The 17,547-nt window shown below is 37.9% G+C and overlaps 1 protein-coding gene across 1 annotated transcript; it reads left to right on the top strand.

Annotated features, from left to right (window-relative positions):
• Positions 1 to 1,799: 1,799 nt before the first annotated feature.
• itga2.2 (integrin, alpha 2 (CD49B, alpha 2 subunit of VLA-2 receptor), tandem duplicate 2) lies at positions 1,800 to 17,133 on the top strand. Its single transcript, XM_010735942.3, has 30 exons — positions 1,800 to 2,013; positions 3,251 to 3,374; positions 4,949 to 5,058; positions 5,321 to 5,412; positions 5,891 to 6,005; positions 6,468 to 6,595; positions 6,692 to 6,840; positions 6,997 to 7,147; positions 7,520 to 7,685; positions 7,822 to 7,898; positions 8,357 to 8,495; positions 8,895 to 9,040; positions 9,161 to 9,304; positions 9,554 to 9,757; positions 9,927 to 10,057; positions 10,216 to 10,379; positions 10,735 to 10,886; positions 11,024 to 11,134; positions 11,474 to 11,559; positions 12,879 to 13,020; positions 13,347 to 13,430; positions 13,533 to 13,609; positions 13,701 to 13,784; positions 13,897 to 13,999; positions 14,096 to 14,203; positions 14,335 to 14,445; positions 14,897 to 15,010; positions 15,104 to 15,193; positions 15,436 to 15,552; positions 15,690 to 17,133. The coding sequence occupies exons 1-30, from the start codon at positions 1,968 to 1,970 to the stop codon at positions 15,777 to 15,779; spliced, it is 3,555 nt and encodes a 1,184-aa protein (XP_010734244.3). The 5' UTR covers positions 1,800 to 1,967; the 3' UTR covers positions 15,780 to 17,133.
• The last annotated feature ends 414 nt before the right edge of the window (positions 17,134 to 17,547 follow it).

Genomic DNA, 17,547 nt, shown 5'->3' with positions numbered 1-17,547 from the left:
AAGCTTCAGTGGTATGAGGAATCCGAGCAATGTTTTTTAACATCTGAACAAGTCTCTACAGGGTTTATATTAAATTCATTTTAAAGACTAGAGTGAGAGCCTTTAATGAATTTTTGTGGTTGTTTAATATGAAAGCCTAAAGTTTGACAATTTATAGGGTCCGCCTATCTTCATATGATTTAAAGTTTGCCATGACCTACTTAGAAGGGTGGAGATAGCTTATGATGTCCAACTCGTCTTTTTTTTTACGAGGCATTAAGTTCATTGGCGTCAACTATGCCGGCAACAGAGAAGGACTGTATACTACTATTGTAACCTTACTATATGAAATAAGAGTTATCTAATTAGACAAAATAATGAAGTAATCTGTCTACTCCTGGATCCCACATTTGATATGAATTCGGTCAAATCTTTAGACTGAGAACTGCTGCTGTGGGAGGATTAGTAAGTGTCATTCTGTTAGGACAACAGCAGCCTTTCAAAGCAAGACCAGCCCGTGTTCAATAGCTAAATGGCTTAATTGTAACCGTGGGTGTTGTCTGATAAAAGTGGTTAAAGAGGTTCTTTTTTGATTTAGTACTTTTTTACAGTTTGTGGATTCACAAGATATTCAATTGGTGGTTTAAAGGTTAGAGAAGTAGAGTTTTGACTGGAAGGTCTGGCCAATACATCTGGGTGGGGAAGGTAAAAGAGTGTTTCTTTCCCCTTCCTCATTACCACTGAGGTGCTCTTGAGCAAGGCCTTTCACACCCAGCTGCTCATTGGCCAACAGATCAGATTGAGGTTATACTAGGCTGCATCCAGGTGTGATCATGGCACCTGCAAGAGGCAGGCTTGACTCTCAGTGATGAAAATGGCCAAAAATCGAAGCAGCGGAGACTGAGATGGCTTTTACTATGGAACACTGGATTATACATTTCCCATAATGCAACCAGAAGTATCATTTAATTTGACTCTCCCTGCCTGGAAAATGCCCACATCTTTCAAATTCCACAACCCCGGTTCACAATGCAGGCTTTCTGTTAAAGATCTGTAGCCGAGATGATGTCATCAGGGTTGTTTTCTCAGACTTCCTGCAAAGCCACAGGAGACAGTCAGAGACGGACCACTTCCAATTCCAACTAACTCATTGTGCCAAATCAGCTCCCTCTGTAATAGTGACACTGAGATTTGTATCACACTGACGTCTTACAACATAACATCAGTTGGTGTAATTCTGGTATTAAGCAACAAGCACCAACTAACATTCTTTCCAAAACAGCATTTTGGAAAGAAACCACTAATTGAAAATGAAATGTCTTTCAACTGTTTCACCACCCTGCCCTGTAACTTTACAGTCTCTAACACATGATCCAGTCTTACATCATTGTTTTTCATGAAAGGAAACAATGCTTTGGCCATTCTTCTAGTAGATCTCATTATAGACGGTCTATTGTTTGGGCTTCAGTTTATAGATAGTTTAAATTTCTTAAGATATTTTTGTGTCAGCCATAACTCAAATTACAGGGTTCGTGAGAGTAGCCTATTGATGATGTTTATTTATTTATTTAATTTGACGTCTGTTGATTTAAGTGTTGTTTGTCCACTCGTGATGTGGCTCTGGCATGACGATTAAAAGAGATTTAAATGAAGGCTGATGGGACTTTTTTTTTTTTTTTTTTTGCTCCAAAACATAAATTTGAAGACACTCACCACTTAAATGACTTTATGGCGTCCCTCTGTTCTTCATAACTAGGTTTCAAGCAGCACCACAGTGTCCAAACCGTCTTTACTCAGTCAGACTTTATTGCACATTTCACATCACACCCTTTGATAACAGCAGGTTCAAAGTTTGGGTTGGCAGGTAACGGAGGGAGAGCTCAAGTCCTTATTTAGAAAGCCTATCCGGCGCGTCACTGCTGACTCTCCAACCCCAACTTTGTCAAGTGCGGCGGCTTCATTTAATCACTAATGGAATAAAGACGACGATGGAGTTCTCCTGTGGGAATATCTTCCTCTTTATAGTTGTCATCAGTAAGTACTGAACTTGTTTTTGGACTTTGAACCTCTTCTCTTAATCCTCTCAACCAAAGAGTAAAACGATCTTTAAAAAAAAAAAAATGTTTTCGCCACGAATGGCGAGAGGTTTTTAATCATAATCGTTTCATAAGATTCGAGTCAGCAGTGTTTATTAATAGTTACGGCTTTGAATGTGCTTTTAAAATTGTTTTCATACACGTTAAACACATCTGAAGAGCAGCAGAGGGTTGCACGCTCAGTATGCAGTCTCTTTTACTGAATGAATCTGCTGGGAAGTGCTTTTGTTTTGAATTAGATTTCACACCCTGCAGCGTTTCGTCCTCTGCTATCAAAAGCATGATCCATAGTCAACCCACATGGATTAAATAAGACCAGATTCGCTGTTTTACTGTGCACCATATGGCTTATAGTGGAGACAAGTCACATCACGTTTGTTGTCTGCTTTATAACCTGTTGAAGCTTCCAAGAAACAGCCAGACAAGACGCTTTTAATCATTTTCCTATTTGCACATTCTTTATTTATGAACTGAAAGGAAATATTAATATTATGGGCTTTGCAGACCCCCAAGAGGAAGCAAAGTGCTACTTTGTGCTGCAGGTAAACAGGCGTGGCAGGAGCCCGTGCTAGTGAAGGTCTCCTGAGTCCAGAATCCATTCACATTCCTCCTGCCTGCTGATTGAAGGGAAGGCAGGCTGATTGCTGAGCTCTGCCTGTATAGGCTTGTGTTTCTGAAGCAAGACTCACTCTAGTCAAGCAAATTCCTGTCCTGAGGGGGTATAGGCGTGTGTGTTCGAAGATGGATTGTGTTTATGAAAAAATGTTCCAGGCAGGCAATATCTATTAATGCAATCCTGCACTTTGTGAATAGTGTTACATATCTACTGTATGTGTTGTGAAACTTTTTTAGTGGATTGCACTGCTGTCGTGACTCAAGCTGATGTGTTTTTTTTAAATGCCTGTGATTCAGCATCAAAAACCACCTAGTACTCACTAAGGAGGAAGTCAGGATGTCGGAAACTGTTGACACAGATGGCACATTAAAGCTCAAGATAATTTAGTGAAGAACTTTGAATTCAACAAGTCAAAATAATTGTAATAAGATCATTTTTAGTACTTATAATAGGTATGACTGCTTTGACAGAGCCATTATTACACATAAAGAGACCTATATGATGTAGCTGATGTGCTGTTATAAACTATCACCATCATGCATCCCCATCTTTCCACCAGCTGACAGAATCTGGCACTCACAGTCCTTCAACGTCGGCACGGCAGGTGCTAAGATTTTCAGCGGACCAGCAGTGGAAGAGTTTGGCTACACAGTACAACAAGCGACAAACCATGAAGGCAAATGGTATGAATTTAAGTCCTGTTTAAATCACTTGATGATTTTGTCCAATAGAAAGAGAGTAATTTCCTTGGTTTCAAACTGTTGTGCTAATATATATAATCCAAAAGACAAGGTTGACATTTCAAGGCTGCCCAAGTTGTTGGTGCAATATTTTCTGAATCTTTAAACTGATATGTGCTTTTCATCACAATATAGAGAAGTATCCATTTTGCAAATGAAAGCCTGTACAGAGATGCGGGTTGCTTATCACAAATGTCTAGCTATGCTCTGCCATGTAAAAAAAAAGAAGCTGGCGTGTAAATACACTTCCGGCCCTAGCCTTAACTCTTGACACCAGATACAACAGACACTGATAAAAACAAAAAAGAAAAAAGAAAAACTTCAATTCAGTTCAGCTGTATCTTTTTGTTTGTAACTGATGGGACTGAAATTTGCTGTGTTTTTTTTGCTTGATGCACTGCAATGTTTTAAGAGTTTGTGTTGTGAAACACTCCTCTGCTCAATGCCGTTGTACAACCACCTGTTTTGTAGTGGCATGGTTCACAGGATGGTAATGTCAGTGTGTTGTTTTGCTGCTCAGTCCACTACTTTGGTCTAGACGAAATTATCTAAGGACCTACTAGATGGATTGGCACAAAGATCTGTGCAGATATTTCTCCCTTGACTCTTCTTTGAGCAACACTATAAGGTTGGCATTTGTGGTTTTTACCAAGCATTTATGTCAAAGCACCACTGTGCCCACAATCTCACAGAGATGCTAGCATGGCTCTATACTTGTCTGTAGACTCATGTTATACTTGGCAGACTAAGTATAACACGACTAATACTAGATTTTGAGATGATAGAGACATTTGGGAGTTTAAATGTCTGATAAGTGGATAGTGAGTTATAGCACCATCCTGGGTAAATTCCTGCAAAATGTTAGAAACTGTAACACTGCTACAATCTGTTACACCATGTTTAAACTTACATTTTCCCTTCTCATTTGTAACATGTAGAACTGTAACTAGACATCTCATTGATGTCACAGTGAGTCACAGTCCCATAGAGTAATTAAGTGTCTGGAAGTGTGTCCCGTTTGCGTAACTGAGGAGGTGCGCCATAACTGATAGTGGTCTCTGACTATATATTTCTCTGTGATGATGCAACAATGATACATCCTGTTTTCTGTCCCCTAAAAAACCACTGTGTCTCACCTATGTAAAGCTTCCTTTGACACTATGGAAAATGACACTATGGTGAAGTTATTCAGAATTGCAGTTTGGCCTTTAACAACAACAAGCAGCACTTGAATGTTGTTCGTTGGAGATAATCAGATAAATATATCTGAAGTGGATATTATCTGTGTGAATTCCACTGTGTCAATTGTTGCCACTTGCCCAGAACAAGATTACACCAATGTACTGCTTCAGTGATACAGACTTATATTTATGATTATCTTGTGTGTTTTTGTGTTACATTTAGGTTACTGCAGCAAACTTAAATAATGCTTAAATACTTCAGACACACAAATACATTCAGAGATGACTTTTATGGTGCATGTTTGGGGAAGTGATGAATATTGTTGTTTTCTGGAGGCTCCTGGTTGGTGCTCCATGGAGTGGTTTCAGTCGAAACAGGAAGGGGGATGTTTACAAATGTCCAGTCTCAGGGTCCAGAAACAGCTGCGACAAGCTGAATCTTCAAGGTAAGACTTGGTGTTTTTTTTTGTTTAACCTCTCTACCAAACATTGACCCTGTCATTAAAAGGCCTAAACAGAACTGACTGATGCATCACCCTCAAACATCCTTGAGACATTTTGACTTTTCTGTTTTGATATGAATGATAGCAGCAAACTATGTATTATATTCATACCACGAGCTTCTGATTATTATAAAGATTATGTAAATTCCAGGTGTCACAACTATAATCCGAACTTTAATGTAAGAGCTAATTTGTTTATCCACAGATTCTCTTAGTATTCCAGATGTTAAAAATGTCAACATCAACATGAGCCTGGGTTTGACTCTTACCCGAATGCCTGGAGTCAATGACTTGATGGTATGTAAGTTCGCATTTGTGTGTGTTAGATGGATAAATAAGAGATTTGCAAAAGTGCTAAAATGGTACTGGTATATTTTTCTTAAAAATATATATTTCTTGTGTTTGTGCATTGATGGAATAGTTCTAATTTTGTTGCATGATTAGTAATGCAGCCTTTAAGTGCTATTTGAAACAAAATCACAAGGTGAGCATGCTTGGATGACACAAACATGTGCCATGTCAAGTCAAGTGGAAAGAAGTGTACTTGTGGTCTTTAAGTTATTTGATTACTGCAGCGGGAAGTAGTGCAGGCTGCTGCAAAACTATTTATGTTGCATTTCCCTTTTTCATTATTTGCTTATTACACTTGAGTACATGAGTTGAATTTACAAATAAAAACCTATTTAATTCATAATTGAACTCAGACTCATCTAAGCTTACTTGGAGTGCTCAAAGGCAGAGTCTTCTCTTCTTCTTCTGTGGTCATCTTATACAGATGTGCGGCCCTATTTGGGGACAGCAGTGCGGCAATCAGGACTTCTACCCAGGAATATGCGCAAAAATGAACGCACTCTTTCAGCCTCAATCTGCTTTCTCTCCTGCTGTCCAGAGTAAGATCTCTCATATTTATATGATTCTGGATATTTTGAGCTGTGTATAGTAAGATATCTTTCAAGACAAGATTTAGTTCATATCAGAATAGTATAAATCCACCACAGTGACATACAATCTTTTACATCTGTACGTGGTGATGCTGTTGAGTACTATTTTGTTTGTGGGAAGCTGTAACATTATAGATTTTAGACTTAGCTGACCATTTTAATGCAAAACATGGTCAGGTTTGCATTATTGTCTCCAATGTTAGTCCAATCAGGACAAACTTTCGAATTAACAAATATATTTATTGACATGTGCAAGGTAAAAATGAGAAATGCAATGATTTTGCACAGAAGTGACAGCTGACATACCTGATACACACACAAAGTCTGTGAAATGAGCAAAATGTAAAAACAGCTCCATTCATCACTGCTGCTTGGATGTATTTTTATACGTCTCTTCTCATGTCTTTCCAGCATGTGGAGGTCCTATGGACATCGTGATTGTTCTGGATGGATCCAACAGCATTTATCCTTGGGGTCCAATGACCTTATTCCTCCAGAATTTAATACCTGCGCTCGATATCGGGCCCCAAAGCACACAGGTGACACCGTGTTTTATCAGCCTTAATAGAAAATTAAAGTAAGAGATGAAGCAGGTGATAATTTTTGGTCTTGTGGCTGTTTTTTTATAATGCCAGGTCAGCGTCGTTCAGTATGCCGTTTATCCCAAGTTTGAATTCAGACTGAACCAGTATAGAACAAAAGATGAAGTGATAGCTGCAGCATCCAGAATCACACAAATGTATGGTCACTCTACTAATACCTTCCATGCCATTCAGTATGCCAGGTTGGTGTTGCCTTTTATATGTTTATCTATGTATACAGTTATGTATTTATTTACTTATATGTTTGATTGCTTGCTTATTTGTTGTACTTGTTTTATTTTTACTTTTTAATTTTTTATTTGTAACATAAAAGTGTCCCCTGTGTCTGCTCCCATCAGTGAGCATGGTTTCAGACAAGTCAATGGCGGACGACCAGGCGCTGCCAAGGTATTAGTTGTCGTCACAGATGGGGAGTCTCACGATAAGGCTTTCAGAGACACAGTCATTGCAGACTGTGAGAGACAAGGCATCACCCGCTTCGGTATCGCTGTGAGTGATCCACTATCATTTACTCTCGTCATGTCCTACAGTAATAGTTAATAATAATTTACCAATCAATAGTTTAATACTTGATAAACCAAGTCAGAGATTTAAACTTAACTACTCAAATTTTAATCACACTGTCCGTTGATGCTCAGGTGGAGCCACAAATATAGTCTTTCAACTACTTATAGTTATAATTTATACTTTATGTTATCTTTATAGTTGTCATTGTACATGTGAATGTGCATTGTTAAATTCCTGTTCCAAAACTTAAAATTTTCTAACGTTTCTGATTCTTTTGAATGTGTCGGTGTTATTACCTAGACCTCTTTTTTCTCTTTGCAATCCTGAATTTGTGGTGTTTTCTCTTTTTTCTAGGTCCTGGGTTACTACATCAGAAACAACATCGACACAAAGAACCTGATAGAAGAAATCAAATCCATTGCCAGTTTACCCACAGAGAAGTACTTCTTCAATGTGTCAGAAGAGGCAGCCCTCTCCACCATTGCTGGAACGTTGGGAAACCGCATCTTTAACATCGAAGGTGCTTATTTATTTTTACTTTTTCACTTGACACTGCATGTTCATTCATACGCAAAGAAACTAATCCAGGTACATGATTCATGATCTGCTCTTCTGTTTTTGATTCTGCCGTTTACACAATGCTCTGTCCCTATAAGGCACTGGCAAAGGGGGCGATAACTTCAAGATGGAGATGTCCCAGGTTGGATTCAGCGCTCACTATGCCAGCCAACAGGTACAGAGTCCTGCCGTGTACGCCTCATAATTGTGACAAAGCAGGTTCAGGATTGCCTGTTTTTTACACTTAGGGGCTATGCATTGCATGGGATGTGTGAAATATAAAGCAAGTCTAAAGGAAGGCATTGTACTACTTTGAGACAGAATGATGTTGCTGTTATGACAGCAGCAGTTTTGCAGTCAAAGCAGTGAAAATATAGAGTAATATGTGACAGTAATGCTGGTCACTGAACCCTTGGCAACAGCCCTTCTGCTGTACCAACACAGTGTTCTCACTGAAAGGGAAGAAGCAACACTGTTTACTGCAACAGTCCGACCACAATTTCAACCACTCTTAAATATGTCTCACACTATATGCCCTTTGTGTTTCAAGTCTGCAAGACAGGGCAAAGATGTAAATGCTTTGTAGTATTTCTATGCTATCTTTTGACTGGTCTTTGGCCTGTGCTGCCTAAGGGTGTGATGATGCTGGGAGCAGTGGGAGCCTATGCTTGGAGCGGGACCGTCGTCCATCAAAAAGGGTCAAATGCAGATATTCTACCTTTCTCAGCCTTTGAGAGAACACTTCAAGACAGAAACCACAGCTCATTACTGGGTAGGTATTTACAGTTTCCTGCTAACTCTGACCAACCCTATATTAAGTTTTGATTCTGTTACTTTCGATCTTTGCATGAAACAGTACAGGAATGTGAGTGTAACATAGTTGTTCACTGAGATGTAAACACTGCAGGTTCCCTGCTTTGACTGCCATAATAGATGTCCTCTGGCCTGTGGTTCAAATCTGCCAGCTGGCTGGGAAGATCTCTCGAGAAGATCTGGATTCCTCTAATAGTTCAAGATATGCAGGTTAATTGGTGACTCTAAATTGAACATAGGTGTGAATGTGAGCGTGAATGTCTCGACCTATCCAGGATGTACCTGGCTTCTCGGCCAATGTCAGCTTGGATGAGCTCAGATGTTAACTAGTAAATGTGTTACTTGTGGTCATTTCCAGGTTACTCTGTCACCACACTGAGCGATGGGCCTACAGAATACTTTGTGGCTGGTGCACCTCGCTCCAACCACTCCGGACAAGTTATTGTCTACACTGTCAATGCCCAGAAGCAATCTACTATCATAGATTCAGAAAGAGGGAAACAGGTACTGAGATTAGAAGATATGGTATTGACATTTTGCCGCAGAAACCTATTGTATACATGTAATGTGTAGCCTAAACAAATGTATTGATCATCGGTAAACAGCTGCCAGCTTTTTTCCTAGATTGGGTCATACTTTGGAAGCGTCCTGTGCTCCCTGGATGTGGATAAAGACGGGGTGACAGACCTCCTACTGGTCGGTGCACCAATGTTCATGAGTGAGCAGAAGAGAGAAGAAGGCAAGGTCTACCTCTTCTCTGTCACAAAGGTAAAACAAATGTCACAACATTGAGTGCTCTGGATTTTCTGAGGAATAGTGAACAAGGATATGATCATCACACTGAGGCATAAAGATAAAGATGGGAAACCAGAAATGCACAGATATTCTGTTATATATTTCATTTCTAAACTCCAAAACAACCCTTAAAGCATTGAAAATAAGCTTTTCTAGTAGAAAGTTTCTTAAATTTAGAGGAACTCACCACATACAGTACATTCTCTGTCTTATGATGTGTAGGGTATACTGAACGAGCAGGGATTCCTCAGTGGTCCGTACTCAGCTGAGAACGCACGTTTTGGGATGGCCATCTCTGCCATTCCAGACTTAGACCTTGACGGTTACAATGATGTTGTAGTTGGAGCCCCGCTAGAGGACAAAGGAAAAGGTGTCATCTACATCTACAACGGGGACAAGAAGACATTAAACAAGGAGTTCTCACAGGTACTAACTAAATTGTTATGTTAAATATCTAGCTGAGAGAGAAAGTTGTTTTGGAAGTTGTTGGTGTTAGTTTTAGCTGAATTATTTTTTGTCTTTCATATGACAAATAAATATATCATGTAGTTCTTTAAACTGAAATAATAAGAGCAATGCTGATTATCTTTTTTAGAGGATCCTCGGCTCCAAACTGGATCCTCAGTTGCAGTATTTTGGAAGGTCCCTAGATAGCTTTAAGGATCTGAATGATGATTCACTCCCCGACATCTCAATTGGTGCATACGGCAAAGTGGTGCAGCTCTGGTAAGTTTAACCATCACAATATGTGGGAATGATAAACGCTATGAATGATAAAAAATTGAGTAAATTGCACAATGATTGGCAATTTCAGTAAATAAACCCATTATTTATGAATTCAACAAGGCTAGTAATAATTTAAAAGTGTTGCACTTGTTTTTCAGGTCCAGAGGTGTGGCGTCTGTCAGTGCTAAAGCTTCTTTCAACCCCAATAAAATCAATATTTTCAACAAACCCTGTGACATTAATGGACGCAAGCTTACATGTTTCAACATCAACCTCTGTTTCAATGCTGCATTTAGGCCAAAGAATCCTGTTGGACCCATTGGTAAATTGATTACCTGTTGTTCTCGAGCTGTTACTTAAACTGAATTTGGAGCCTCCTGCTGATAGTTACATAAGAAAATACTATGTCCGTATGGTAAATATGAAGCTACAGCCAGTAGTTAGCTTAGCTTCACACAAAAAAGTGGACAAAACTGTGTCTTTAGGTGCTTCCAGTTTTTATGCATAAGCTAAGTCAACTGGCTGCTGGCTGTAGCCCTATATTTAACGTGCAAACTTGAGTGGTATCATTCTTCTTATCTAATTCTCAGAAATATTAAAATCCCATCCATATCATATTGTACCCAGATGTCAGAGTGAGAGTGTGTCATATAAAGTTCTGTCTCCACTTCTTTCAGCTATATCCTACAATTTGACTCTGGATGCTGACTTGCAAGCTTCACGAGTGACGTCAAGAGGACTTTTCACTAAAAACAACGAACGCTTTCTCACAGAAAAGGCAAAAATATCATCTGCACCCCTGTGTAAAGACTTTCAGGTTTATGTTCAGGTAAAAAACTTTGCCTTGATGTGATAAGGCTTGTAGAGATTACTTCGTATTGTTTTGTACATGTTTTTTTCTAAAAGTATTTCATACTAAGTATTTTGAAAATGATCTGATTTGTCCATATGTGTTTTCTTCAACAGGAGGCCCCAGATTTCGTCAATTCCCTTAGTCTGAAAGTAGAAATTGAGCAGCAGAATGCCGATGTGAACCCTGTCCTCGATACATTTTCTCCAAGTGCCTGGGAGTTCTTTGTAAGTGACTAATACCTCTGAATCTGTGTTTTTTAGCCTTTGGTCTTCAAAGATTTACAGGAAACAGATAAGGTAACAGAAGAGGTTAGACATACATGTTATTTTGCAGAGCTGTTTGCACCGTACAGTCATTTAAAATGACAGTGTGTGTGCGTGGGATGATTACTGGCTTTTAAAACTCAAGTGTTTTACTAAGTCACGCAAGTTCTCAGATTTACACGCTCCATGTTTTCCCAACAACAAGATTAAAGTTCATACAATGCAGTAAAAATGTAATAAATGTATATATTAAGAGAGAAGAGTAGAAAAAAGCTGCATCCTGCTCTGTTATTGTTTCAGATACCCTTCACAAAAGACTGTGGCTCTGATGACGTGTGTGTCAGTGATCTGGTGCTGAGTGTGAAGACAGACACAAAGGCGTCCAGGTAAGAATCACTGATCTGTCTTGTCATTGTATAGTACAGAATTTTTTAGAATTTTTTATAAAACCTCTGTTTCATGTTTTCACTTGACATGTGATGGTATGCTCAGGATAAAGACATTTGTTGTTAATTTAGACTTAAAGCTTAAAGTCAAAATAATACTGTCAGAACAAGCTTGGGCGAGTCTTCCCTTATTATGAGTCATTTGTAAATTGAGCAATCTGAAAGGCCTTGTAGACCAATTCTTTTATTCAGCTTCTTACTATAAGTAATGGTGCCTTACAGTACACAAAGAGAAACACATTTTTGCCAGTTAAACAAGTTCTTTCTGAACTTAAACTTTTGACTTTTGTCTCTTAATGATGAATATTTAATGTTGTGACTTTTTTTCTGGGGCTTTAATCCTGTGATGTGAACATGTGGAAAATATTTTTACAGCCTATTCAGTGACTATAATGATTAATTCTCAATGACACTGCGTTTCTCACATACTTCTGCTGTTATGGTACATTGTGGTATATATCCATGTGTCATATCTGTAAACAGGACTATGTGAAGGTGTCTCTAGCAGCCCCTGGAGGCTGCACTGAACTCACCTACTGACATGTACCTACCTGTATTTTTTATTTTTTTCACCGTGACAGTGAAATAGTTATGCTGCCACATAAAGGCAGCCTTTAGTGGTGTATACATTTATACAACAGAGAAGAAAGATTTGTGTTAAGATCCGACCAAATTTGGCAAAATGGCTCATTCTCTGTTTAATGTTATGCCCTGGTAACTCCTAACAACCATTACACCATTTTCTATTTTCTGTTTTATTAGTCTAGTTTAATTGCTAATAGCTGCACAAATTAGAGTTCTTCAGTGTATACAGAAACTTCATAGCCCATAAAATGGTTGGGTCAGACTTGTGAGCTTGGAAAAAAACAACAACAAAGTGTTGGTGCTACACGCTCACTGACTTAACTCAGATGAAAGTATATTAACAAGGCTTTTACAGAGACCATACAACACTTTTTAAAATACTTTCCCATATTCAGACACATTTGATTACATACAGATGCTATTGATTTTTATTTCTGCAGACTTGGCTGAGATGCATGCCGCTTTTTGCGCTTCTTAATCTTGATGAGGGCACTGTGATTCATTCCTATATAAACAATGTATTGTGCATTTTAAGGTGGAGATGGTTACAACATACTAGGTATTTATAAATCTTAAGGAACAATGAGAAACACCCACAACTTACAGTAGTTCCCATATTTTAGTTAAAATATGGGAAGGATCACTTCTAACTAATCTGAGCTCTTGTGTTGCAGCTCTGCTCCCGTTCTGGTCAGCGCTAATAACCGAGAACTGTCATTCGAAGTTGTTGTGAAGAACAAAAAGGAAAATGCATACAACACACAGGTGTTGGTCACGTACTCCAGCAACCTCTACTACTCTTCCGTCTTCCCTCCTGTGAGTGACAAAAGTCAACTGAAGGCTGTTTATATTGACATGATGCTTATGTGAAAAAGCCATATACTCTTTTCTGAATACACTTTTTTGATATTTTAACATAATGGTCACTATCATCAACGTCATAAAATCATTAAATACATTTATTTCAATTAGCAACCCCAACATTTATTACATTTATTGACACAAAAAGTGTGAGCTCTATGAATGTTTTCTTTATTTTAATCTCTGTGCTGCTGAATAATCTGATATTTAATTATGTAATGTCAGTGTGATGAAGCCCAATAGCAGTGATCTACTATTCTGAATTATGTATACATTTACAGACAGATGGAGTCAAATGTACTTCAACACAAACTCAAACTGTCACCTGCCAAGTGGGATACCCAGCATTAAAAAAAGACGAAGAGGTAAGCACAAGAGAAGAAATCCATTTCTCTACTGTCAATACAAATCTCTTTGTTTGGCTAGTTATAGTAAGTAATGCAAAACATCATGTTATTTTATTACAGATGAAATTTCAGATCAATTTTGATTACAATTTTGAACAACTGCAAAACCAAGCTGTGGTGAAATTTGAGGCCAAGAGGTATGCTGAATTAATTAGAAACTTAAATTTATGACTCTTAATGAAAATGAATGATGTGTTTTATTGTTCTGGACCCTTTTCGTCTTTACAGTGATGGTAAAGAGGAAAGACCTGCAGACAACAAGGTGGACTTATCCATTCCCATTCAATATGATTCAGGGGTTGTTCTATCTAGGTGATTTAAATTTTTGTTACTTTAACATGATGTTTTTAAGTTTGATCGTGCAGTGTGAGATTTACAGTTAATGATGACAAATGCATCAAGTTTTGTGGTTTCTTTGTCCTAGGCAGTCGAATATAAATTTCTACGTGGCAGACACCGCCACTCCAGTGGTAACAACAGTGAAAACTCTAGATGACATCGGCCCAGAGTTTAACTTTACAATGAAGGTGCAATTGATGAATCTTTCTCTTAAAATATCATTTTCTATTTTCTCATTCTGTTGATTCTAAAAAAATACTTATCAAAACAAATTGTATTTAAAGGTTTCAACTGGTAACTTCCCTGTCAACCTCCTGTATCTGACCATTGCTCTGCCAATGACCACTAAAGGTGGAAACAAGCTCCTCTATGTTACCAAAGTGGACACACAAGTGAGTACTCAGTTATCACGTAGTAGGGCAAATTTCTTTTTTGATTCTTACTGTATGATTTTGGGTATGATAATCAAAGAATAAATTAATATAATAATCAATAAATTGAACCAAATCTTCTTCACCTGCAGGGAGGGTCTGTCACCTGTGATACTACCGACCTGGTTGATCCACTGAAGATCGGTGTGAAGAGCCATGTAGTATCGTTCTCTGAGGAGAACCTCCGAGGCACGGATAAACTGGTCAGTCAGCTCTTTTTTCTCTTTGGACACTGTATGTCAACTTTCTTAGATGTTTCATAGGATGTGTAGCATTTCCACTTGCATCTAAGAAAGCTATATATATATATGTGTGTGTGTGTGTGTGTGTGTGTATTTGTGACTTCATTCATGTAGCTTATTATCTTTTATGAAGCTACAAACTACATATTCAGATGATATTTAGAATTTAATGTTTTATCTATTTTGTATTTTTGAATAATATATTTTGTTTTATATTTATATTGTACTGTGCTTTATATCTCTGAATTTACTCTTTAAATTTAACAGCTCAACTCAAGTTGTAACTAACATACACGTTTGTTTTGAGAAATAACCCAGATGCAAAAGAAATTTAGGTAAATTAAATTTGAATTTGAACTGATATTCTGTGTTGCTGATCTCTTTTTGTTAATGTTGTTGTTTTAACTGACAGGACTGCAAGAGTGCAAATTGCAAGTATATCACATGTATCCTCAAAGACACTGAAGTTAAGAGCGACTACTTTGTCAAAGTTAAAACAAGGATCTGGAGCGGCACGTTTATTTCGGTAAACATAAATAAAGAATTTTGTATACTTGTTGTCTGCTTTTATTACCATTTCTTTTCTGATGCTTTAAATTTTATATATTTGTCATGATAGGCCACCTATCAAGCCATTGTGCTGACCTCCACTGTTGATGTCAAGACCTCCGACCCTGATCTGCTCATTATCGGCCTCAAACAGCTTCCAGTAAGATCACATATCAATATTTTGATTTGATGCCTCGTGTAAAGAAATTGGAGGTAGAAGAGAGTTTATATCTTTTACTAAACAGATTTTATCTGTAACCAAATCCCAGTTTCCATTGTTGAATCTTTGTATGTAAAGCATAGTCTCACGTGTCAAGAGCATGCTTTTTTATTTATTTTTGTCATACCATATCCAAGTAAGACCGACCATAAAATGACCTCTCCTGTCCTCCTGCTGTCCAGGTGGAGGTGACAATCAGTAAACCTGGAGAGAAAGGTGATGTTCCAGTGGGAGTGATAGCTGGCAGCGTCATTGCTGGACTGCTGCTATTGGCTCTAGCTGTTGGACTCCTGTGGAAGGTAAGTGTCTGTACTTTCATGGAAATGTGCAGCTTTGTATAAGAGATTTAAAGGAAATATCGATACTTTACCTACTATACATCTGAATGTAGAATATGTACCATAATAATACTGTACCTAATAATCTCTCTTTCTAGTTTGGGTTTTTCAAAAGAAAATACAAGCAGCTTCAGAGGGAGGATGATGAAGACGGGCAGAGTCACGCACACATCGATGAAGTGCTGTGAACTGAAGAGAAAAAACACTTTTCTTTCTTCACTGGATTGTTCCCAGTACGGATACTGGTACTTGTCACTGGTTCTTGTAAAGTGCAAATGGACTTTGGCTCAATCACTGGAAGTCTAGCATTTTAATCAAAGAGAAGCTGTTCAGTTTTTGGATAACGTTTTACAGATGAGTCTTTATTTTCGAGCTGTGTGAATTGTACATTGACTGTTTGTTATTATGCACTGACTTTGAATAATGTAAATATGACAGAACATTTAACAAAGCGTTTCTTTGGCTTTGCCATCATGAGTTTTACACTGTAAAGACATCAAGTTATGCATAGCCTTTTGTTTTTACAAATTCTGGGCAACATAGTTGACAAATCATGAATATAGCTCATTTGTCAAAACACTGACATACCCGGTAGCCCGTCAGTCTCTAGCATAAACTCCCTTGACATCCTCTTTCACCTCTGGCACTCAGGACTTTTCTTGGACTTTTGAGATCAGTGGTTAAGATTCGGGAAACATGAGATATCTTGGAAAAGATTAAATCTGTCATTACTCTGTTTGTACTGTAAATACTGTAAGATAAACATATGATCTTTCATATTTGGTTTTATGAAAACATTTATGGCAATATGGGTCCATGGAGTAGCTACTTGTGTTGATATTTGTGATATTTGTGACGATGATATTTTGTTTTTCACCACTCTTAGCACATCTTGTCAGGTATGAATATCCAATAGCATATTTCTTATGTCTGCAAATGTCCATTATTTTCAAAAGAATAATCTTTTGATTATTTTCTCGATTGATCAATTAATAGATTGATTAGTGTTTTTTAGAAAATAGTTCCCAGGTTCCAGTGTGGTGTTTTCAAATAGTTGGATTTGTCCAATATACAATCCAAAACTGAAAGATATTCACATTACTGTCATATAAGACAAAAAAGCTTGAACCAGCAATGTTTTTTAATTTTTTTTTCTGTTCAAACTGTTAAACCGATTATCAAAATAATTGCACATTTTCTATTGATCAGCTAATTGATTAATTGGCTGATTACTAGCTCTAGTGTTGTTCATCTGTAGGGCAAAATAACACAATGCCCTACATCAACAAAGCACTCAGAAATGCAGCTGAGATGGTTCATGAATACACTCAGTCCACTCCTTTGTTTTTTACTTGCAGTAAGAACCTTTGAGGTTTGATCAAAGCTAATCCCGTGGGAGCTGAATGTGTATTGGCACAATTTTGCCACAAGATGGCAGCATGATATACATGTTGGCACTGGTCTTAATTTTCTCACTCTGTTCTGTTGATGACTTGAATACTCCAATATCAATTAATACATCATAATTTATGACCCATTTTGGATTGTTGTCCTCTCTTGTCATGTGTTATCTCTCCTCTCTTGTTGGAAAACCTTTAGAAAACCTGACCTTGCAGGCAGCCTTACTTGGCTCACTTCCCTCCAAATATCAGTACAATTGAAATTCTCCCTCAAACTCAATTAATTTCCTCTCACATTCTTGACTGCCATGTTCTCCCACTCATAGGTTACTCTGTCCCTGGACTGTTTTGGAATGTGTTTCTGACTGTTTTCCTATCGAATGGGCCAACTCCAGCACCCAGCAGAGTTTTTAGCATTCATTTCTTTGGATTTGGCAAGGTGGAATATGCTATTTGTCTCTAATAAGTAGCATATTTTTTGAGAGCCTGGGCTCAAGCTTTTCTTGTTGGAGGGGATATATTGAGTTTGATAAATGATCGAACTGCTCTGTTACAC

Source organism: Larimichthys crocea, chromosome III, assembly GCF_000972845.2.
Source record: "Larimichthys crocea isolate SSNF chromosome III, L_crocea_2.0, whole genome shotgun sequence".
NCBI classification, from domain to species: domain Eukaryota; kingdom Metazoa; phylum Chordata; class Actinopteri; family Sciaenidae; genus Larimichthys; species Larimichthys crocea.
The sequence above is the reverse complement of the archived record's forward strand: the minus strand, read 5'-3'. Positions and strand labels throughout refer to the sequence as shown.